The sequence below is a fragment of the Ciconia boyciana genome, chromosome 3, assembly GCF_034638445.1.
Source record: "Ciconia boyciana chromosome 3, ASM3463844v1, whole genome shotgun sequence".
Classification (NCBI taxonomy): domain Eukaryota; kingdom Metazoa; phylum Chordata; class Aves; order Ciconiiformes; family Ciconiidae; genus Ciconia; species Ciconia boyciana.
The window spans coordinates 45,494,572-45,518,541 of NC_132936.1; the positions used below are offsets into that span (position 1 = coordinate 45,494,572).

Sequence of the window (23,970 nt, forward strand, 5' to 3'; positions counted from 1 at the left end):
ATCACCTCCTTTCACAGGGGCTAGCAATGGAGAGAAGAGTACAAAGGGAAATATTTTGTGTGAAGCAGACACACACCTGTATATAGCTCAGTGCACGCAGACGACTCGCCTAACCATTCTTGAAGAGAACAGTGGCTTGCTCTTGTCCCAAAATGTACGCTCGCGATTTTATCAATCAGGTTTGCGATTCTCTGCTAAGAGAAGAGACCAGAAACAGAGGGGAATAGGTGGGCAGCGGCACAGAGTGCACTCGGGTATGCCAGAGCGCCTGAGCACGTCTTCCCGAGCCGGCTACCCATCTGCTTTCCCCATCCTTCTGCGCAGACTGTCAGTAGGAGGCAGCATCGACTCTGACAGCAGCAGCTCTGCACCGCAAAGTAGTTGGGAGCTAGCTTCATTCTTCTGTCATTATATAAGCAAGATGACACTGTTCTCTAATCCAGCCAAAGCTGATAAGTACCATCAACCTGTCACTTCCTACATTTCAAATTCTAACATTGCAGCATCAAAGAGTTTTTACATTTCGATTTCTTTTGCTGGCAGCGGTCGGTAGCCTCTCATTCTCCCACGGTGTTCTAATGCAGCATTTGCACACCGGGGTTACTCCCAGCCTGAATAGCAGGTCATCCCCTACTCACTGAGCTCATCTGCGGCCCATGTGCTAGGCAATTTAGATCCAATCAGCCCTTATTTAGCTCAAGAGTAATGAGCAGCATAGTGACACAGACTTAAGCCTGACCCTCAGGACACTGCTCATCAAGCAGTAAAACTGTGACAAAATCATTCATCTTCCACCCGCTGGCAAGAAATAATACTCGCACTCACTGTATTACTTTTTCAAGATATAGAAAAAAAAAAAGTCCTGAATTTTCATGATGTGAGACATTAATTTGCAGAAAGCTGAATTCCCTTAAACCCCCCTGTTGCTATGAGCTCACCAGGGGGAAATAGGCCTTAGGAGACTGAAATGGAATAAAGAAAATTGCTTCAGCTTTCTTTTCATTTTAAATAAGCCTTAAATCTGACAAGAGATATCCTAAAGAGAGAAGAAATATATATCTTGTAAGGTAACGAAGAAACAATCAAAATTAAGAGATTAGAAGGCTACTTGCATATAATGGTTTTATTGGCAAAAATATTTCTTTGTTTAACATCCACAGCAAAAAAATATTCCATATAAAAAGCCATTCTCATACCTCGTGTGAAGAATGAAAGAAGGAAAACTGAGAGGAAAGTTAATTTGGGGAAAATAGTTTCATAAGTAAGACCCCTCCATCAGAAAACAAATCTGCGCTTCATGTCCTTCAGGGAGCACGTATTTCTCTAAATAACTGCAGGGTCCCAACCAGCAGGTTCTCAGTACACCTGGATATGATTTTACTCTCTTTTTTTGGTAGATTTACTCTTTCACAACAGTAAGTCTTGTACTGCTGTCAGGTAGGCCACAAAAAGCTTATGTGGATTAATTTTTGGTAGATAAAATGGATACAATGCATGAGAGACAGAAAGGTGTTTCAACTTGTAGCACAAGGGACAGAGCTGTGTATCTTCATGATTGATGTCTGAGTACTAGACTTGAGTTTCTTTAGCTTCGGGTGTCTACCAAGACTGGCTTTGTTTGGGCATCAACAATCAGAAGGTCCTTTGACAGCTTTTGTTGTTTCAGTTTGTTCTTAAAGTGATTCTAGAATAGAATAGAATTTTTCAGTTGAAAGGGACCTACAATGATCATCTCGTCCAACTGCCTGACCAATTCAGGGCTGACCAAAAGATAAAGCATGTTATTAAGGGCATTGTCCAAATGCCTCAAACACTGACAGGCTTGGGGCATCGACCACCTCTTTAGGGAGCCTGTTCCAGTGTTTGACCACCTTCTCAGTAAAGAAATGCTTCCTAATGTCCAGTCTAATCCTCCTCTGGTGCAGCTTTGAACCATTCCCACGCATCCTGTCACTGGATACCAAGGGGAAGAGACCAGCACCTCCCTCTCCACTTCCCCTCCTCAGGAAGCTGTAGAGAGCAATGAGGTCGCCCCTCAGCCTTCTTTTCTCCGAAGCAGACAAACCCAAAGTCGTTAGCCGCTCCTCATAGGACATGCCTTCCAGCCCTGTCACCAGCTTTGCTGCCCTCCTTCTAAGGCAGATGCACTCTATTAGATCTTAAACGCCAATATGAAATTGATTTTAATCAATTACTCAGCTCTTACGTGGCTGCCTACTGATTCAAGAAACTACAGTGAGAAGTGGAAGTGAATATTCTTGCAAACCTGAACCAATGCTAGACATACACAGGAACTTTCTGTAAGCAAAGTATTAAGTATACAGCTCCAGTGCACACTGTATCTCATTTCATTCCTTTGTATAGTTGTAGTCTCAGAGCAGAGGACACACAAAACATGTTGGTTTTAGCTAGTCATCTTTGAAGATCAGAATACAAGGGACACAGCTATAAAAACCACTACTTTAGACCAAAAAAAAATCTGGAGAAAAAAAAAAATCTCAAATCCCGCATAAAGTAGGAGGAAGAGAAAAGAAAACAAGTTTTAATTACCAGAGCCACACCTTAAGACAACAACTGTAGCTAACAACACATACAGTACTCCCACAGAAAATGATAACAGATTACTTTTAAGGATTTAGAGACAGCAAACCTCTCTAAATGCTGTCTATTCTAAAGCAGTGCTTGCCATGCTCTAAAGCAGTTAGAGTCTAGATTTTCTTTACACTCATTCAAACCTCAGTTTTATTAATGGAGTAACTGAACTTTAAAAAAAACATAAAAATACTTTAAACCACATGTCAAGTTAGCACAGCAAGACACGCTTGCTCCCCAAGCATAAGATCTATGTTGTGAAATCAAAAAGGAAGGACTTATTTCCTTTTTCCACACAGGTAAGCAAAGTTCATAGCAACTTTTACTGACTTTCTAATGGTCATTCATTAAGCCTGGGAGATCTTAGTGCTAAACTAAGATCTTCTGACTCTCGCTTCAGTGGTTTAGTCCCAGAGTTGCCCTCTGTGCTTATCAGGACATCACAGACGGTAGCTCTAAATATACTCACGGGATGGGATGGGGGGTAAGAGAAGACTCATGCTCTTCCAAACTCTTCTGGATACAGTTTTCAGAAGTTCAACATCAGAAAATACATTTTACAAAGACTAACAGTAAGACCCCTGAGGGGGAAGAAAAGGAGGGAGGGGGAAGGACCTTTCTATTCTCCTCCTGAGCTTATCTACTGACTTACATGGTAACAGAGAGGGAGAGATGCTTCTGTTGGTCTCAGAAAGCTTCCCACAGGCTGTTTTGATGGCAAGTATAACACAAATAAAATTACAAATGACTATACATTTCCATAGCAAAGATATACTGGATAATCCATTCCTATCGTGATTTCTCTCACAACCTCAAGGCTAGACACACTGTAACAGATAGAAACATCCAGTTCTGCTGTTATCCATCACCCAATTATTAATGTAACTTTTAATTTGAGACAGGTTTACCCAATTAGTATTCCTGTAGAGCTTATGAAATTTACACACTGAAATTTTCAATAACTTTTCACGTCCTTCAACACTGGCAGAAGAGTACAAATGGGCATAAATATGCAAGAATTGTTTTCAAAATAAAATTACCATTTATTACATTATTACGTTTGTGGTACCTCTCATTTCTCCTATGGGAATCAGTAGCAAGTCTCCCTGAAACTAGGCAAAGATGTTTGGAGTACAACAGTGACTTTACACCTGGGCAGGTACTTGCATTTTATAATCCTGTAACTCAGTGCTAATACACTACAAAAACCAAATGCCAGGATGATAATAATGAGAGAAAGCTCATGTCAGAGCAACACCTGATTACAATAAAAGACATTTTAACACGTCTCAAGTACTTCTTTTAAGAATAGCATAGTGCAATGCTGAAACCTACTGTTTCCAGGCACTCAGCAGATTTGGCTGAGTCTGTGTCCATTTTTACAGCGAGTTCTGTCAAATCCATTAAATGCCTGTATTTTTATTAACCTAGGGTTTCTCTTTGTGTCATGAGGCACTCAGATGACAGGTAGCACTAGAGATTTGGAACAAATGAAAGCACACATGGGCAAGCATCCTGCATTTATCTTTCACTAAAGAAGAAGAAGAAAAAAAAATCTGGATTCTAAACACTGCTTAAAAAACAGAAACAAAAAATAAAGGAAAAACTTATGTCTGAGCTAGAATCTGAATGCTCCAAGTACAGACAGGAAGGAAGCACTTTGCATTTTTATTTTGCGAAGTTTCTTGATTGTTTACTGTTTATTTTACATATGTTTTTAAAAAGGAGACTGTATTAAAATACAATCTTGCACTTCATACCCAATCTCACTATGAAGATCAAATACTTGGAAGTGCCAGCAAGTAGCATCTTGTTTCCAATTATCCACTCACCACATATCAAAAACTAATAAAAATGAGTTCTCCTGCCAAGTCGTATTTCTATTTAAACATATGGACACCAAAATAATCATAATGATAACAATAAAAAAAAAAGTGGTTTAAAAAGGCTTATTTAAAACAGTCTAAGCATAGGTAAATACAGCAATCAAAAGCTACCAGTACTTTTCTAGCAGACAACAAAAATACAAGAAAAACCTGGAAAGGGTTATTTCAAAACACAGTAGTGTAAAAATGGTGAAGGTGGGGGTCTCTTTTCAGATGCCTTTTAAGAAAAAAGAAAGGAAGAAAACAAGCGCACTTTCAAAACCTTGTATGCCAAGTTGTAGCCCAGAGCAAGTTTTCACTGCTATGTTACAAACCCTTGAAAATAAAGGTTTATAATGGAAATGCTGACAGATCCTTAACCATAGCAGCATGAATAGCTATAATTAAAAGAAGAGCTTTTGGCTACACCTCACTCTGCAAATGAAAGATTGCCATTTTTACAGTATCCTCAAATAAAAGCAACTGGGAAACCTGGAATGCGATTCTAGCAATCCAACAAGATATGTTAAAGGGGACTGCTAAAACTATTTGACATTTTAAGCTTTAAATACTGAGGCATTTAGTTAACGTAACCAAGTCAGTATTTTCATAATGATACTTAATCAGCAATAAAGAATGCTCCTGTGAGCCATCATCTGGGGTTAGCAGAAAGTGGCACATGAAGTTATTATTTCCTAACAGCCTAGAGGGAGCCGCTTCTCTCTTTAATCAGTGATCTCACTTCCTTCCTACCCGTAAATTCCCTGTCATACAGTTATAAAATTATTAGCGTGCAGTGTACATAAAAATGACAGTTATGAAAGGCCTACTATCTTATATCTGCCTGGATTTTAAAAACAGGAGTGAGAACGGCATTGAACCATTTCATCCTTTTCCGAGTTTGAAGACAGACCAGGCCTAATCAGTCTGGTTAAGCCAATAATAGTTTAACATCTGGTTGGCACAAAGTCCTCCAAATCTTCTCAACGAAGAAACTGTTTTTAGTGTTGTTTTACTTGTATGGCAACAGAGGAGTCTGGCAGACAGTGAGTCTGTCAAAGTGGGAGAGCACAGCGGTAACATCTTCCTGTTCCATACAACCTGAAGATCAAAGTATTTTATAAACGTTAAGGAATTAAGCCTCTCTGTTGATGGGATAAATAGGCAGGTAACAGTAACCAAATGTATAAATACAGAAGCTGAAATAAAGAACAGTTAAAAACAAGGCTCTAATAATCTTTCTCATACAAATTAGTATTTGAGCGTGTTGGCAATTCAAATATTTCAGCAGACCTCCTTTCTGTAAGAAAAGGTATGAATACTGTCCTGTACCTTGTCCGTGATGACCTCAGAAGTCTGTTATGAACGTCTATGCCCCCTCTCTGTGTTACAAGAGGACCACATAACCCCCAGCTCTGGAAAGCTTCAGAACAATGCCAAGTTATGAAACAGGCAACTTTTACAGCAGTCTCAAATTTCTCCCTCTTTCATCTTTAAAAGCCACACAACAAATGCTGTGTATTAGCTAATGGAGAAAATGTCAAAGTATTTTTGAAGTCTCCAATTTATTCCAGTAAATACATTCAGTTGAACTGAAATAATAAATAATAAATCAACTAAACTTAGTTTCGTGCTTCATCTTTTTTCAAAAGACTGCCTGAAAAACAGTTATCTTTGGATGTATAAGCTATTGACAGCTGCAGTCAAACTACTAGACAATAACAAAGAACCTAGTTAAAGAAAGATCTTGCATATGGGCCTGACTATTCCTATTATGCACTCTTCCACAGCTCTTTCCACATATTTCAGTCTTGCACATTTGAAGTAATGGCAGATCAATAGCTGCCTCTTAATATCTTATAAAAAAAGGCAGTTTGGGCTTCAAACTGGAGGACTACCTCTGAAAGGCATCCGTAGACAAAAATATGCTTATTGAAGGGCACTGTGGATGTTGAAAACTGAACTAGTACATCAAAGCAAAACTGCTTGAAAGTGGTGAAATATGATTTCCTGCTTTCCTCCTGAACCCCAAACAAGTATTTAAATCTCCATAACTGTTGTATTTGATTACAACCTTGGTGAAAGAGAAAAAAATAGAATGAATAGTCTGAAAAATAGAATAGATTCACTGAACAAAAAGAGAAAAACAAAACAAAACAAACACCAAAACCCCCTAACTTAAGTAATTTAGTACAGATGATAATTTTGAAGTTTCCTGTGCCAAAAGAAAGATGGATGACTTTCTACAGAGCCACTAATTCATAACAAAATATCAGGGATGTCAAATGTAATGTCCCAAAATAGTAAGGAAACATTTCTAAGATTCTAAATGCGGTGAGGTATTGGTGGATTTTGAAGTTTAACGTGTCATTCACAGTCCTCCAGAGATTTTGCTTTCCTTTTACTCTATTTCAGTAAGAAATTAATATGAACTACAGTTTAACCCTAAAAACAAAAACAACATGCCAGTCTATATCCACAGTTTAACTAAATGACTTACCGAAGTCTGGCTAGAACAACCTGAAGAAAATTTAGGACCATACTCAGTTCAGCTCCTCGACAAGCAGGCAGCAGCATAGTAAAGCCATCATTTAGCAACTTTTCCTCAGAAAGGCTCAAGTAGCAGCTGGTCTCAAACACTTCTTGGACACCATCAATGTAGGTTGAAAGTAGAGTCCAGAGATTCTGTTTCTGTGTGTAGTCATTTTTGGTTACTAAAAACTCCTTTGCCTTCTCACGGAAAGCATTTGAGAGTTTCTCGGCTAGGACACTAATGTCCATGTTCTTCTCAACATAAATCAAAAGGAAAGCAAAATGGCCTCTCCAGATGAGAGCTCTCTGAGACACGGTGATGGAAGATGGAGTCAGGAAATCCAGAAGATCCAACACTCGACTCTCTATATCTTCTGTCTCTGCAACAATTGCCAGCATGAGGAACAGGTTAAAAAAGTTCTGCAGCCCCACTTCCGTCAGCTCCTGCATTCTTCTCCGATGGAACTTGGAATAAATTCTACATTAAAAAAACAAACCAAACAAACAGGAAACAGAAAGTTTCTTAAAATATGCAATTTTCTATCTGCTTGATACACTAAAATTGTATTTTCATGCTTTTAGTTTACTGTTATCCTCTTCCAATAACCCTTAATTTTTAAATATCCTCTTTCCCTCCTCTCTTCTACTCTCTTGGCTAGTGGAACAAACATCCTGTTTCATTTTTTGCTCGCAATACAAGGTACACATTAAGAGTTTCAGCCCCGGGTACAGCCTAACCTTTCTCCCTTATCCAACCTCTAGTACAAAGTTGAGCACAATGTTATGAGCAGTCTCTCTCTACTTTGTCTGTGATGGGTGTCCTTCATACCATGCCTTCACATCAATCAAATTTAGCCCATGAGGGCTGCTAGGAAAGGAAATTGCCAAGTGGCATCTCTTAGCAACAGCAAAGAATTCCTGTACCCCAACTTCTTCCCTAGAAACCCCCTTATTTCCACGCAGCACAAAGATAATTCCAAAAAGACCAGGGACCCTCCTTCCTTTAGCTACTGATTTCTGTTCTTGTTATACTCCCACAGCTGCGGCAATCAAAGGCTCACCTACATAACCATCACTGCACTAAAAGGGAAAGGAAGATTTCTGATGGAAAGCTCCTTTTCTCCACAGTGCTTTGCCAAAGTCTGTACCAACCTGTATTGCACACCTACTGCATGGACTGCGGACTACAAGTCTGGGAGAAAACAGGGAAACTGAGGCATTTGGGAGAGGAACCTCTCTCCAGCAGGAAGATGTTAAGAAACTTTAAACGGTATTGCTTATATGACAGTGCTCAAGTCATACATAGCTGATGGTGAGAAGCACTGCTACTCTGCAACTTTAAAGTGGTTGTCAAAAAGCAGAAAGCTTTTACATAGGTATCTTTTCTGTGACCTTTGCTCGGATCTGGGCTTTTAAATAAATGTCACCATTCCTATGACAGAGGAATAAGATGAAAATGGCTTGCTTAACTTTTTGATTTGTGTGTTTAAAACCTTGGGTATATCCTTCACCTTTAATTTAAAGTAAGTTCCACATACAGTAGTTAAACATCCATAAATGCTGTTTTCCTATTCTGTCACCTGGAAAAATAGTTGGAAATGGTGCTGAGGTTATCAAAACTAGCCACCAAAAATTACAACAAATCCAATTAATGTTGTTTAGTAGTAAATTACTACTGACAGGCATTTATGTTCTTCATGCATCAATTAATGCTTGGTTAGCTGCTGAAAACAGAGTTCATCCCAAAATCATAGCTGTAGGCTGTTAAATTTTGCTACTTGTGTAATTGATTTATTCAAGGTAGAAATGATGAATACTGGTTGAGCAGACTGACACAGAGTATGCTGTGTATTATTATTCCCCCTCTTAAATTAGGGAAAGTAACAAGCTATAATAGCACAAAAATGTAAGTATAATTTGTTTTCAGTAAAAACAGAGCAGACTAATTAAAATTACTAACTAAAGCAAGACACTGATTCAGCATCCAACAACATATTTGTTTCTATGTAGTTGTAGTAATTTTTAAACCTGAACTTTATTGACTGTAACAACTCATGAAGTGTACATAGACATTAGATATACTTTCCCTTTCTGATAGCCAAGATAACCCACCCTTCTTTCTTGGATGAAACATACCACATAGCTTTGTAAGGTGTGCATACACATCTGCATTTTTAATATATTTATCACTTGCATACAAAAGGTTTTATTAATACTTAATAAGTTTGTAATTAATTTTATTAGTACTTAACACAATCTTTTTTAAAAAAAATCAAAACAAAAAACCCAAAACAAAACTAATTCTAAGTCTTCTAAATCCAATGAAAAAAAAATTTTTAAAAGTTAGCACCTTTATTGATCAGTACAATTTCATTATATATAATATAGTAAAAGTTTTAAGGATTCCGTAAGTATATAAAACATCGGGATTTTGATTGAGACCATATATATTTTATGGCTTTTTAGATCTGACCATCTTAATTAGTATGTTTCAAAATTAAATGAAAAATTAAAACCCTCAAAAAAAAAAATTGTGAGAAATTCTGGAAACAGTGAAAAAGAAAATGGAAATATAAATGAAGTTACAGGCCTAGCAAGAGACAGTCTGCATGTTCTTGGACAACACATGGTTTACATGCAGCTCAAACAGAATTTCTGTGCTTTAATTACATTACCTGTCTGGCAATAGGGTTGTACCACCGTATAGGTTGCCAGTGCACCAAATTCCTGGCCTGTGGGATGAAGTAAATCATCACAGGCTATGGATGCCAAGGCGATTCTTGGACCCAGCTCTTGGACCCTGTCACAGCCTCAGCTGGCAACAGAAACTTCAGGGAACAACTGCCTTCTTCAGATTATGAATCGCCCTGGGTTCCTCATCCCCTTTACTTTCTCATGAGCGCAGTACCTCCCCCTTGCTTTGGTATGTGGCTGGAAGGGCCATGCAGTCTGACTGACTAGACCTCTTACAACACGAGACAAACTAAATAGCAGCCATACCGTCCTTTAATTTGTTTCCAAGGATGCACGCCACTGTTCTCTGCCTCTTCTTTCATCATCCGTGCCAAAATGCTGAGAAAAATGAAGTAACTGTTGCTGGACTTGTACAGGGCAGGGATCTGCTGTTCACAACAGCAGCTTTTCACCAACTCAAGCATTGACAAAGAAGTTTTACTAATATTTGCCAGACCCTTCAGACCAAGCCAAGGAACAGTAAAGCAACTGTTCTAAAAGAATAAATGAAACCAGAAAAGATTATAAGTAACAATAAATGTTAATATTCCAAAGGCAATAAGATGCAATCCTTCACACAAACAAAAGAACATGTTCCTACCACAACTCAAAAAATAAAAATGCATTGTAACTATGTGCAAAGTGTTTTTACAAGATCTTAACATCAGTAGTCCTGATGAAAAATAAGAGTAAAAATATATTATAATTCATTCTATTGTGACACAATGTAATGGACCATAACATATATTTAAACATGAATTCTTAAATAAATATAGCAAATTTAGGGATACTGCCATTGACTAGTCAGATTTACAAAAGTGTAGAAATCAAGCTTGGCTAGAGGAGAATCAGAATTAATTGCTAAAAATCGAGGACTGTCCACATGCAATTCTACATTTTTATATATTCATCTACTTACCAGGTTCTTGCTGTAATAATCCCAGAGTATGGTGACAATAGATAGGTTCAAGTCCCAGAAACTACACAAAGTCAAACAGCACTGAAGATGCATTCGTAAGTGTTCCTCTAACACACCAGTCTTGAAAAGGGAATAAAAAGTTTATTGTAGGAGGGGAGCATCACCTTGTCTATACGTAAACCCAATACTACCAGACTATTAAGAATAATTTCCTAATATAAAAATTATTTTAAATTATATAATGTTGAGTAAATTAATCTGCTAATACGAGCAATGAACTAGAGGATAAAAGCTGACAATTGCATCCTGCAATTCAGCCAATATAATAGTTCATCATGCACCATTTTCAGGTGTCCACAGTGTTGTAGACAAAATAAGATAACAGCCAACTCAAAATTGTGAGCCTAAGTTGGAACATGACTGCATGGTACAGAACCTCACAAAACAGTAAATGGGGCATTTAGCTATACTGAATGCATAAGTCAGGTGAATGCTTAAGCCCTCTGTCATGGAAGCCCAAAGGAAAGCTCATTCACTACTGAAACAGAGGGAAGCTACAATTATCTGAGAGCTCGTGTTTTTCTTTATAATATTCCAAAGAGGAGGATCTTTTTTGTCTGAATCATGTTCCTTCTCAAACCGCTGCAACATGGCTATACTGCTAACATCCCAGACAACTCTAAATCAAGGGCAAATAGGTCTCTGAACACTGGAAAAAAAAAAAAAAAACAAACCAAAAAAACAGACAAAAAACTTCCCACAACACACCACATTTTTCATATTCATCAGTTCCAAGGAAAGGAAGGCTCATAGGAAAGAAAACAGGAAATTCCAAACAATTCAAACACAGTGAAGCATTTGGGTTGTAATTCTGGGATACTGAGAGTGGGATTCATCTCATCCAGCTTTTGATGTCAGCAAAACTGGACTTGCATCGGAGCTAGAATATTAGGAGCTCCATGCTCAGACTGAAATCACATGTTTAATCCAGCCTATTTTAGACATCTACTTTAGGATGATAAGTAAGCCCTGGAAGGGCTTTATTGTCTCCACTGACTATAAAAGTGGTTTAGTGGACCACCTTGTGTGTAGTTGTCTTAAGGGAAGACTTTTACACATGGAAGTCTAACACATCTCTGGGACAGTAGCGAACTCGTTCTGTGACAAGAGAACCCTCTGGCCTACTTCTAGCTTTCAAATACATCTAAACACTGTACGGGCCTGCAATTTCTAACAGCATAAAATAAGCTAAAGAGGAATAAAAGAGGTAAGAAAAATAAAAAAGATACAGGATGAGTTTTATGACTCAAAATCATAGCCCCAGGAAGGGGAATGAAGGAAACCATGCCTCAGATAACTTCCCAATATTTATCTCCTTCAGTTCCAATTACAGTGCTAGGTCCTGAATTATGTCCCAAGCTCACCCAGCTCAGAAAACACTTAAATAACAAAATTTAAAAAAAAATAAAAAAATCACTGATGTCAGGTGATGGAAAAAGATAGCATTAGGTTGCGTTGGGGGTTTTTTGTTTGTTTGTTTGGGGGGTTGTTTGTTTGTTGTTTTAAAATAGTCTTTCATTAAGTACCTGTTACTGGAAGAGCAGAACTTCTGCTCTTACCCACAATGCTACTTCTTATGGCTTACTATGTCTTAGAGCTGCTTCTTTTCCTGTCTTCAATGCTACACAGAGGAGTTATAACTCATTAACTTATCTCTACCTGGCTATACATTCATGTGGAAAACATTATTTGCTACACTTTATCAGAACACTGTAAACAATTACACCAATCATCTACAATAACTTCTTATCATGTCTGCCTTATTTTCTCATGAACAATTAATGTAGGGCATATGGCTTCTAAAGTGGTATATTTCTAAAACAACTTGAAAATTGAAAAGGCATTTTCAGTTGTCATAGAACATTATATATTCAAGACATTATGTATAACAACATACGAAAAACACTGAAATAGAAAAGAAACTCTTCAAGAGAGATTCATTAAAAGATGTACAGAATAATAGTTCAAATATAATAAAAATCCCTACAAATGAGAGGTGATCCTCAAGTACTGTTTTTATATACAACATAACTGTAGCTATTTAAATTGGTAGTCTTCCCAAAATAACAATCTTATACAAAAAAAACATGGAACAGTACTGCAGCCATTTTTAATAGCTGCTATCTTCTTTTATGAATAAAAGCAAGAGTCTTGATATAAAACAAAAAACTGCAGCTGAACATAACTCTTTCTCTAGAGAGATCTACCCAGTTACGAGAGATGTAAAAAAAAAAAAACAACAAACCAACCCAAACCAAAACACACACCCTTTAGAAAGAGAATGCTTAGTCTTAAAACTGTAATTTGTGCATAGGATTATGTTTAGAACCTAATTCAACAAACAATGACTGCTTCAGTTAAATTAATTCAACAATAAACATGGTATTGTGAGCAGCTTCAATTTCAACCATTATTTATCTGTCCAACAATAGTTTTAGAACAGCTTCCAAAACCAAGATAGTACTGAAAGCTTTATCTCAAATTTAATATGAAAGAGTTCTCCAGACTTCAAATATCCCTGGGATTAATGGATTCTCCAATTGCTCTTTTGCTTAAAATGGTCTCTTGCACTGCTGGAAATACTATCAGAACTCTTGAGGTAGTCAGCTTTTAATTTATTGCAGAAGGGAGGAACACCAGATACTATCAAAATGATAGTACTATCTAAACACAACATTTTTCTCTTATGACCTCCTACTGTAGTAACAAAATTGGTTTCTTAGAACTCCAACAAATACTTCTGTATCTCTTTTAAAGTAGAATTAAACAAAAAATATAGTGAAGGTATAACAAAATTGAGGCAGAAATGAAACACCATGAAGCATTTATTTTCTAAAATGAGAGAAGGCTAATAAGGCAGACTGCTATTAGTTCTTACAAAGAAAAAAGCTTTTGATTCTCACTTAGAATAAAACTTTGTAAACACAATTTCATCTTATACTGACAATTCATAAATTTAGTCAGTTTGATGTTGCCTAGTATACAAATACAGCTATGTTAATATTCCTAGTACAACAATTTTCATTTTGTAGTACAAATAGAATTGTAAACCAGCTCTACTTTTGTCATTAGCCCAGTAACAGAAATGCAGATTACAACAGAAGTAGGGAATACCTCATGTAACTAGTTTCCCTGTAAATGTCCTTTTTTGTGATACAGATGGGAGATCTTTCACACAAGCAATTGTCTTCAACTCTATCCATCAAGAATTTTAGAAGAGAGAGTAGTTTCTGGCTGAGAAACTGACCAGTCGGTCAACTGTTTGAAGCTGAAAGGATATATCCACAGAAGCAGAACTCTACACTTGCCCAGGTATCCATTATTGCTCCTATCTTTATTTACAGCTCACAAATAGAGTATTTTTGCTTCCCATCTCCATTGGTCCCCTAACCTGAACAGCACCTTCACATATTTCCCTTGCTCTGAAGCAGGCTGACTATAACCTTATAAAGAAGGAGCTCCTACCTGGAGACAGGGCACTGCAGCACCCCTCTGCCACCTTCACCTGGACGTGGGACACCTTCCTCAGGAAGTCTTTATCACTCCCAAAATCAGGCATATGCTGAATTAAGGTGGCCCAGGCTCTCTGCTGCCCGCATGAGGGCTGCCCTCTCTGTGCTGGGGATCACTAAACTCAACAGTTTTACTGAAACTACCAAAATGCTGCAGGTTTAACACTGGTTAGTCATTTTTGCATCCCAATACTTAGCTGTCCTAAGGATGTTAAAGCTAATTCCAGCTTCTGCTGATTCATCATCAAAGGTGACCATTCTTTTCTCTACTTTCATGATGCTCCCTTACCCTCAAAATCCATGTCTGCAACAGTGCCTATTAAATCATCTTTTCACAACATAGAAATTGAAGCTCACATGAAGAGAAATTAACAGTTACTGGTACAGAGAGATTATCAATTTACATTATAAATGTATGATCTGCACCTTTTTCAGATGCTTTTGAACACACAAAACTATGCATACTTGATTTCATCTCCATTTCCCCCCATGCTTTATATATTCCCATTCTCCTTCTGAACATGTATAGTCTACAAGCTTTTGAAGTTAGGGAGCAACAAGCACGAGTGGATTACGAGGTTGATGGACATACTATGTACTAAACGTGATTAGTTTTTAAGCTCCCATATGAAATGGGAGCTTCCAAAAATGAAGTTCCTAACCACCAATTCCTGCTCTCTCTTGCAAATGAGTGATTCGGCACTATCATTTCTTCTAACTTATTTTGCACAGCTATTACTGTGCATCTCTAGTATAGATAACAGAAGGTATATGCTGAAAAGGATGGCTCAGGTAGGATTTACTAACAAACTCAAGCCAGGTGTTAGTGGGCAGTATCATCAATACTATTCTGTTGTTCATTGAAAGAGCACTATTCTCCCTTGTGCTTTTTCCTGCTTCTCCACGTTCCATTTCATTATTGACTTCTTGATATCTCATTGTGCTTCTCATTCCTACATTTTCTGGTCTCAAAAATACTCACTCAGCAGATACTTCAGAGATACGAAAGGATAAGATAAAAGATAAGGGTGGCCACATGAAAGTGACAGATCAACACAGGAGATGGACGTGTCTACTGGCAAAAGAAAACCTCCTTCCTAGACACTGTCAAGAAGGCTGGTGTGCAGGGATAGGAAGCGGGATGCTTTTTTAAATAAAAGTACCTATGTGTACTCGTGCATGCACATATAGGGACTAATGCTCTCCAAGGAGCATTTCCTACAAGCAGCTAATTCCATAACGCAAGAAAAAATAATGAACAACAAAAAAAGGAAATAAACTAGATGGCTCCTTAGATGGTTGGTAATAGTTGCAAACATATTCTTGGCAAGCGAGGGTTTGTTTTAATTTCAACAGTGGTAGCCTTTGGAAATTAAAACAGATATTTGCCTCATATTACTGTATCATGATTGACTCATTATTCAAATCTTCTGAACTTGGCCACCTAGCTGCCTTTCTAAACTGTCTACAATTCAGTACTTGTTTAACAGAAGCATCAAAAAGCTGTATATTTTACGTATATTCAACTTCAGAATAATCTTTATTCAAAATAATAAACATTCACAAGAAGAGAGGAATATTTTGAAGAAAAACATAACTACAAGCATCCTCTTCCTGTTTCTCAGGTTGCTGACATACTGACGATGCAACAAAGGAAGGTGGCTAGTAAGAGGCATAAAACCTGTGAATAGCTTATTTCATCTAAATCTCTCCTACCACAAAATGGTAAACATCCAATAAGTGATGTAATCACTGTAGTTTTAATGTATATGCACAGTGCGTGTATTCAGTTATATACTGTGAAGTCATTCAAAGAGTTAACCTTTTAAGCTGAAAGACTCCATAAACAAATGTTAGAGTTTATGCATAACATGATTTTTCAACTTTTTAAAACCCTATCTGTTGTTTCAACTATCCTCACAACTACAAAATATCTTTGTAAAAACTCTAGTTGTAACAAGTATTGTTCCGTACTCCAGCTTCAACCACAGCTGTTGCTACTGCATGAGCAAGGCAGTAACAAAAAAAAAAAACCACCTCATTCCTCTTCTGCTTTCAACAACAAAACTTTGCAGCATTTTTTTTTATTTCATCTGAGACCAAATACAAAAATAAACATGTTTATTCTCGTCTTAAGCATACACAAATTAAAGAAATTATTTTTATAGGTGTTGCTGATACAGCATTTGCAATTTGTACCATGCAACTTCAGAACAAATTTACAGAGCTGCAATGTTACGTATTTAAAAATGTGATGAACAGCATATTTAAAAGCATTTTAAAAGGAGGTCAATTCTGACCTCTGGGCCATGAAGCATTGCATTAACAGTTCTGCAGAAAGAAAAATGATAAGGTATGAAATGAGTGCTCAGAAACTAGAACCTTATCAGTAAGAGTTTGATTCAAGCCTGTAAGACAAATTGCTCAGCAAGGCAAGTCACCTTCCTGCTGTGATGAGGATATAGCTGAATTTTCAATGCAACTGACTATCTCCCTCATCATGTCTCCTCAACTTGATATCCTTACATTCACTATCTGGTTTACATTTTCTAAGCATCCAGTTCTTATTCTGAATACATCTTGTCTGAGTAGCCATATACCTACCCTCCTAGGATAATTATCTTTTTCTTTTATCTGACAATTTAGCATCAAGCACAACCACTTTAAAGCAAGTGTAACTGCTAACAAGGAGGGAACTGTATACTGCCATAGTTCAGCTATGTCAAGGATGTGCATTTACCTGTGATAAAAACACCAGAATTCCAAAAATACACTTGTTAGTTGGACTTTGTTTCATGCACTGTCTTTTCCTGAAAGCATCCCTGACACTTTCCTTGTTCATTATTTCTTCCTTTACACACTTACTTGAGCATCAGTGGACTTTTTAAGGAGTTCTTCCACAAATTTCCAATTGGATTCCTTCTGTTTCTGAAAAATAATGATTATCAGCATGAAATAGCATTTGTATTCCTCACAGGAATCATTATGTAATAACATGAAAATAAGCAGGCAAGAGATTTCCAGAAATATTTCATTTCATGACAGCATATTGTAGTCATCATTGAAAACAGCTTTTTTGTTTTATGAATGTAATTGATATCTGTCCTAAAAATTAGACCTCAAAACCAAATAAAGAGCCAAAAATAGAGTACACAATTTAAACTGATTTAAGTGAGTCATTTGCAATCCCAACCTTCACTTTTAGTAAAGAAGCAAAACATTCAGGCATTTTTGATTAGTAGAAGTAGTAAGTATGTCTTGCAATTTCTTTCTTTAACATTCTGTAAAAAGGAAGATATAAGGGGTAAGAAGTAGGAAAAGGTACAATCTCACCTTTTCTTGTTTTTTCCCTTTCAATTAAAAAAACCCACTTCTAAGTAATTTTTCCCAAGCCAAACATTAAGGATTGTTTTGGCCAATTTGGTAAGGAGTTGGCCAGATAGTACTGGCCTATATAGATAGAAAAAAAAAAAAACAGGGTAGGTCAAATATGGCCCATATTTCATATTCTTCAGCTTGAAAGACAGATGACTATCCATATGAATCAACTAGACCATGCTAGTGAAGTAAAAGAGTTGCATAGCACAGTATATTAAAAAGGAAGGAGAAAAATATATTTAGGCAAAGTGGGAAAGAAAAGGGTAGAAGGTTTTGTAACTAAGGCTATTTCCCAGGAAAAAAAATAAAAGGCAACCAACTCAACATACTTAGAATTCTAGGAGGTCCAAAAATCATCTCTTAGACTCAGCTATGTATATAGCTTGTGTAGATAACTAGATGTGTGAACACAGTACTTGCATCATTGTCCTGCCTTACTCCTTCCCTCCACCAGCACAACTGTAAAGCCTTGTAAACTATTCTGCAGATATCTGTCCTTTACATGTCTGTATAGAGCTTACAGTAAAGAGCATCTTATGCTTTGGTAGTTGAAATATAACTACTTTCCATCAGCAACACCATCATGCCCCATCCTCCTCTGCTACTGACTACACTACTTAATGCTGTGACTTGGTGACAATTCCACACAGAACTCCAGAGAGTACAGAGAGGATTTTAAAAATGAACTCTTTAAAAAGATGCACTAATACTTATGTAACACAATTTGACTACTTGGTGGGTTTACACTTTTGCATGACAAGAAAATGAGAATTCTGAAAGATTGCAGATGGTAGCAAGTCGCAGTCTGTAGACTGTTTGTAGAACAAATATGAACGAAAGGACAGATCTGCAGAAAGTTACACCAAAGCTGTGATTTCATGATTCAGGAACTTGAGCAGTATCAATTAAAGAGTTCCCACTGCTTCTCCTCATCCTGCCAGCTGCTCTTCCTGCCCTCACAGCTGTAGCATGCCACTGCTCAGTTGTTCTGGTACTTCTGTTTGGGGGACACAGTGTGAACCAGATCAGTGAACTGACTCAGAGCTTTAAGAGAGAAAGAAAGAATGAAAAAGGGAGGAGGGCCTGACCTAGGTCATAGAATAGGGACACAAATAATTGTGCCAGAACAGCAGAGGGCATATCATGCCTAGGGTGGTAAAACAGGACTTCTTAAGCTGTTACTGATGCCAAAACCTTTGTATCATGAAACCAGAGCTAGCATCCTGTCAGAAGGAGAGGCCACTGCATCAGCAAGTAGCCAAGGAGTAAAGGCAGCACTTAAATAATGAGTAAAACCCAGGAAGCGTGCAATCAGCATTCCCAGACAGTTCTGGCTAGTATTTACATCAGATTTTTATTTTGACTGCTGTATTTTAGAGCTTGATGTTATGTGAATACCTACACACTGGTATGGTCCTACTGCAGACTCCAAGTAAAGCTAATCAACTGCTCAAAAGCCAGATTTATCAGAGATGAGTAGATATTAGAGAGTCATGCTAAATGGCTATGAGATCTCTGAATGCCTTCATCAGCCTGCTCAGAACATGCTTTTAGCACTCCCATAGTCCAAGGACACATGATTTATACAAAAGGTGCTTATTGCCAAAGTTCCAGCTCATCTGCAGCATGCAGATCACCTTACAAGATCCTGGAGTAATCTAGGGCAAACTCCTGACACCAACTGGAATTGATTACAAGAGTGCACCCAGGTTCAGCCCAAACTCAGGAAAGAATGACACCAGCTACGCTCTTTTTTTTTTTTTTTTTTTTTTTTTTGCCTCCATTGTCTCTATCTTTTAACAGACTTGTTTCATTCAAATCCCACTAAATTTACATCCTAACAGGATTCCCTGCTACACTGTCAATACGGCATGGCAACTGTTTACAATCCATCCTTGTCACAGAATAGGTAGAATCTTCATCTCTTACTCCAAACCTGCTGGCTTACAACATCCTCCCTCCACCCCCAAAGAGTCCTAAAATCAACAGAACCTGGAGACCTTACAGTGCATTAAAGTGCTGCTAAAACCAACAACTTGAGCTGAGACCCTCTGGGTTCGCAGGAAGAAACTTTTGCAAGGACTAACAGCTGACTACCTGCAAGAGCCATACTAGGCTTCTCAGCTGGAAGTCCATGTTTGCATATCTTGCCACGTAGTCATTTCAGATTATTCTATTCAAAGGCAAGAATTCTTAGCCCCAAGTAATTCTGCCTGTATTTCCCTAGCCCACAGTACATTGAAACTGACCCCTGCAATGTTCAGAAGTAGCAAATTTTCTCATCAGGTCACATTTGGTTTTTAAATGTACAAACCCTGCTTTTCAGAAGAGTGAAGTGGGACCTGCATTGGGGGTATGGAAAGAGACTATACATCCCTCAGAACAGAGTCTCTAAGAAACCTGGCCAAAATTTTCTAGTTTAAAAAAATGGTCTCATATGTATGAAATATATATTCAATATATATGAATCATTGCATATTTGAAATTACGTTATATGAGCTAGTGGAAAAAATAAAAAGCAAGTCTGAAACCTATTTAGAATTTTAAAAGCTTTCATAATAACCTCAAGGCCATGCAGACCACATTAAAAAATTGAAAATCTTCCACAGATGACATAGGCTTAGAGGCAATTTTTGCTACAGAACACATGAATAACCATCATTATGACACATCACCCTCCCACCTCTGATCACAGTTAATTAAAAGAAAGCATGTGTCATGAAGCTATCGCATCAGATGTTTAACCAACAAAACAGGACTACATTAAGCCCTGATGTAATTCCACTGACTTCACAAATTTATATCACGGACTATTTTATCTTATAATGTTCAAAGAATGTTTGAGGTTGTAGTTCGGGGGCGGGGGGGACAGGGACGGATGGACCTAAATAAGTGGTTACCATCAACTATCTATGACAGATTACATTCCTGTGGTGTGTGAAGAGGCACTGTTGTTACTGATAGATTTTTTTGTAAGCACCCATGGCACTTACAAGAACAGGGACTGCTGGACAAACTCACAGCCACCCTCCCAAAAATACAAAGCACAGCTAACAGTTTGGACATAAAGACTACTGGAAACATCAAGAGGAGCATGCACAGGATGGTCTCATGATTTACAAATCGAGACTTGGAAATTCTCTTCTCCCAGGTGGGCTCTAAGGAAAAAATATTATTTAATCTTGGGCAAGTCACTTCCTGTCACTACATCTCAGATTCCTACTTTAAAATAAGAACAACTGGAAACCTTTTTTCCATTCTATATCTGTTTGGCTTATTTAAATAATATAGTGCCTAGGGCAAAAAATAATCTCTCACGAGGCTAAATACATAGTACGTATCAGTATGACACACAGGGAAAAAATCCAATGATCTAAGTAAACACTATCACTGCATTTTGATTAGGGCATAAAATACAAGAAATCCAGGATAAATGTCTGTTTCACACTGGTTTCTGTATTCAACCTGGGAATAACCTTTTCTCTCCATCTAAGTTCCTCTAATAAGCAGGGAGTGTAGTAATTCTGTCTTCCCAATGTCCCTCTGAAATACACTATGGACTGTGGTCCTCCCTCACTACTGTAGTAACGGGGCAAAAGCAAGGCAAGCTTGAGACAACCTTCAGTGTAACAATCAGATGTGGTCTGCAATTTTACACTGCATCAATGTGTAAGAAGTTGCTTCATTTTGCCATGGTATTATTAGAAAAGACTGAACCACATGATAATGAGCAGCCTGTCACGGGATCCTAAAGGATCTGTCAGCCCGCAAGCAGCAGAAGCATCAGTGTCCCACATTCATCAAGTTCTCTAGTCACTAGAAATGGTCATGGGTTTTTTAACTAAGTATTCAAGCACTGAGTTACCACACCTTCCCTATCTTTTTTTGGGGGTTTTTTTTTGACAAATCAGGGAATTTGCAAGATAAAAATCAATGAAAGGAATTCTTTCTTTTATTAGAAAGTCTAATTTTACTTATGATTAAAAGCATTCACAGAAGTTCAACATTCTTCATTCCCTCTCTGTTTATATACTAATGCTTTTAAAGATTAAGGGGGGGATTTTAAGTTATCAAAACAAATTGATCAACTGATGTGATCAGACTCTTCCCTATTTACAGATCTGCAGTTCACAAACATGTTTCAAGGTTTTAACCTTTCGTCCTATGTCAGGACAGGAAAACAAGGTAAAGATTTTAACAGAAAAAGGGTATGACCTTTCCAATTTTAATACACACTATGAAATTACAAATAATAAAAGACTTCACAAGAAAGGGAAATTAAGACCAATTTGTGGAAGAAGCAATATATAGCTGATGCTTGGCAAACTAGGGAATATAAGCAATCCAGCTGAAATGTAAAAAAACCCCAAACCAGAACAAAAAAAAACACCAACACCCCTACCCAAATACAACTACAGTGAGGTAAAAGATAAAAGAACAGAAGGACAGATGACAGAAGATGGCATGACCTGATTCTCCCTAGTGCCAAAACCACTATCAGACAAAAACAAACAAACAGACATACAATGAAACCCCACAAAAAACTAGATTTCTGGGTCTTCAGCTATCAACTTTGGCTTCTAGTCAGCTCCCTCTATAGTCAGTTAAGAAAAATTGGCAGCTTTCATACCTCTCAAAATGAATTGCCTCAGCAAGTGCCTATTTCCTTCCCAATTAATGATTAGAACCTTAAAACTAGGCAGGATGAATCTCAGAGTAAGAGGCTAAAAGAAGGGTCAGGGTTTACATGACCCCAGAACTGCAGAAAACTGCAGTGAGCTCCATGAAGGGATTTGATGCGTCAGTACCAAGTATGGCCCTACATACATCTTACAGGTGTAGGAATGGCATGTGCAGGTCTCATCTAGGCCCCTTACAGAATGCATAGTAATGTCAAGTCCCTCACAATGAGATTCACAGACAAGAACCTGATTAATCTGGGACTATCCTGCTCTAGCCAGTAGAAAAATCTAAGGCCATCTTCTAAAAGCAAATGCCTTGCAACTTACTGCAGAAGTTCCTAAACAGAAGCTTGAATTCAACAGTTAGTGTCTGTTGGTATCACACCAACACAGAAAATTAAGCTGTATACACAAATATACATGCAACTCATCATGCCATTGCTGTGATGCAAAGGGAATACAATTAGACAGACTGGAATTTATCCAGAGCAGAGCTACCACTTTAAAAAAAAAAAGTGGCATTAACAATTACACAGTCAATGTTTGAGGTTTACACTTCATACAGTACAATCTAATGTGTTCAGTTCCTAAAACAACAAACCCAGTGAAGCATTTATGCTGCAGGCAGACAGTCTTAAAACATATGCTACATCATTAACTATATGTGCTACTAACTACTTGGGATATTTCAAGTTTCCCTAATACAGTAATCTACTGAATATCTGGTATATAACATGAATACATCAGGGGCTCCTGCAATGTTTACTGACTTGTACAAAGCATACCTTAACACCACCAACCTTAAAGGACCTTTTTTTAAGGAGTGTGAAAATTCCTGTATTACAACATGAATTGTTTTCTGTCAACAAAATAACCAAAGTTAGACAGCTAAATAAATTATAATAACTTTTACGTATTTAGAAAAAAGCATACACACCTTTTCATCTAGATTTCCATTACGGTCAAACTGGTAGAGTGATGCCAGATGAGTAATAATCCACCAGCTAAAACTCAATGGGTCTTTACACTGAATTGTTTCAAAACCAGACATCCTTTCAGAACTACTTGGCCTTTCAAAGATATTCTTTAGAGTTTTGTTCACCAAGCTCCAGAAACACTGTAGAAAATGCAAAAGTAAATTTGAACTGTGTTGAATAACAAAGCCTATGTTAACAATTTTCTAAACAATACTGTCCTATTGATTAATTTGCTTTTACAGAGAACAAGCAAGATGACAGCCATTTAAAGAAAATAACAAAAAGCAGCATTCAGTATTACCAGAGAAAACCTGAAGCTACTTTAGAATGTCCTCTCTCAAATGCCAGTAGAAAGCAATGTGAAAGGACAAGCTTTGGTCACAAGGAACAACATGGTGTGGTACTTCACAGGCAAAATTACAAGCTGATGGAATGACGATGTGCAGACGGGATGGTGCACCAACACTCACATGAGAGAGATTAGAGTTCTTTAATGAAGACTTTTTATAACAGATTTTTGAAAAACTTAGTGCCAGACTAGCCTAACCAAGAGGAATATAGTAGTAGATGGTAGAGAATGAGTCTGAAAGACAGCAAACTGAGATTCAGATTCCCTGTTTTGTTCCAAGTCTGTTCTAGTGTAGTCAATCAGGAGCTGGTAGAAGGCATTCAGACCAGAATGTGGAATGTCTAATTAAAACTATTGTCCTTGGGAAGTGA

The 23,970-nt window shown here is 37.5% G+C and overlaps 1 protein-coding gene across 1 annotated transcript in view; it reads right to left on the reverse strand.

Moving 5' to 3' along the window:
* Nucleotides 1-23,970, reverse strand: part of MMS22L (MMS22 like, DNA repair protein) — a 100,656-nt gene that overhangs the window by 56,552 nt on the left and 20,134 nt on the right. The window contains exons 10-14 of the mRNA XM_072855528.1: nucleotides 23,211-23,390; nucleotides 17,079-17,141; nucleotides 10,642-10,761; nucleotides 9,990-10,216; nucleotides 6,958-7,467 (exon numbers count right to left, since the gene is read on the reverse strand). Of these exons, the coding sequence (XP_072711629.1) occupies nucleotides 6,958-7,467; nucleotides 9,990-10,216; nucleotides 10,642-10,761; nucleotides 17,079-17,141; nucleotides 23,211-23,390 (1,100 nt within the window). The remainder of the gene's footprint in view (nucleotides 1-6,957; nucleotides 7,468-9,989; nucleotides 10,217-10,641; nucleotides 10,762-17,078; nucleotides 17,142-23,210; nucleotides 23,391-23,970) is intronic.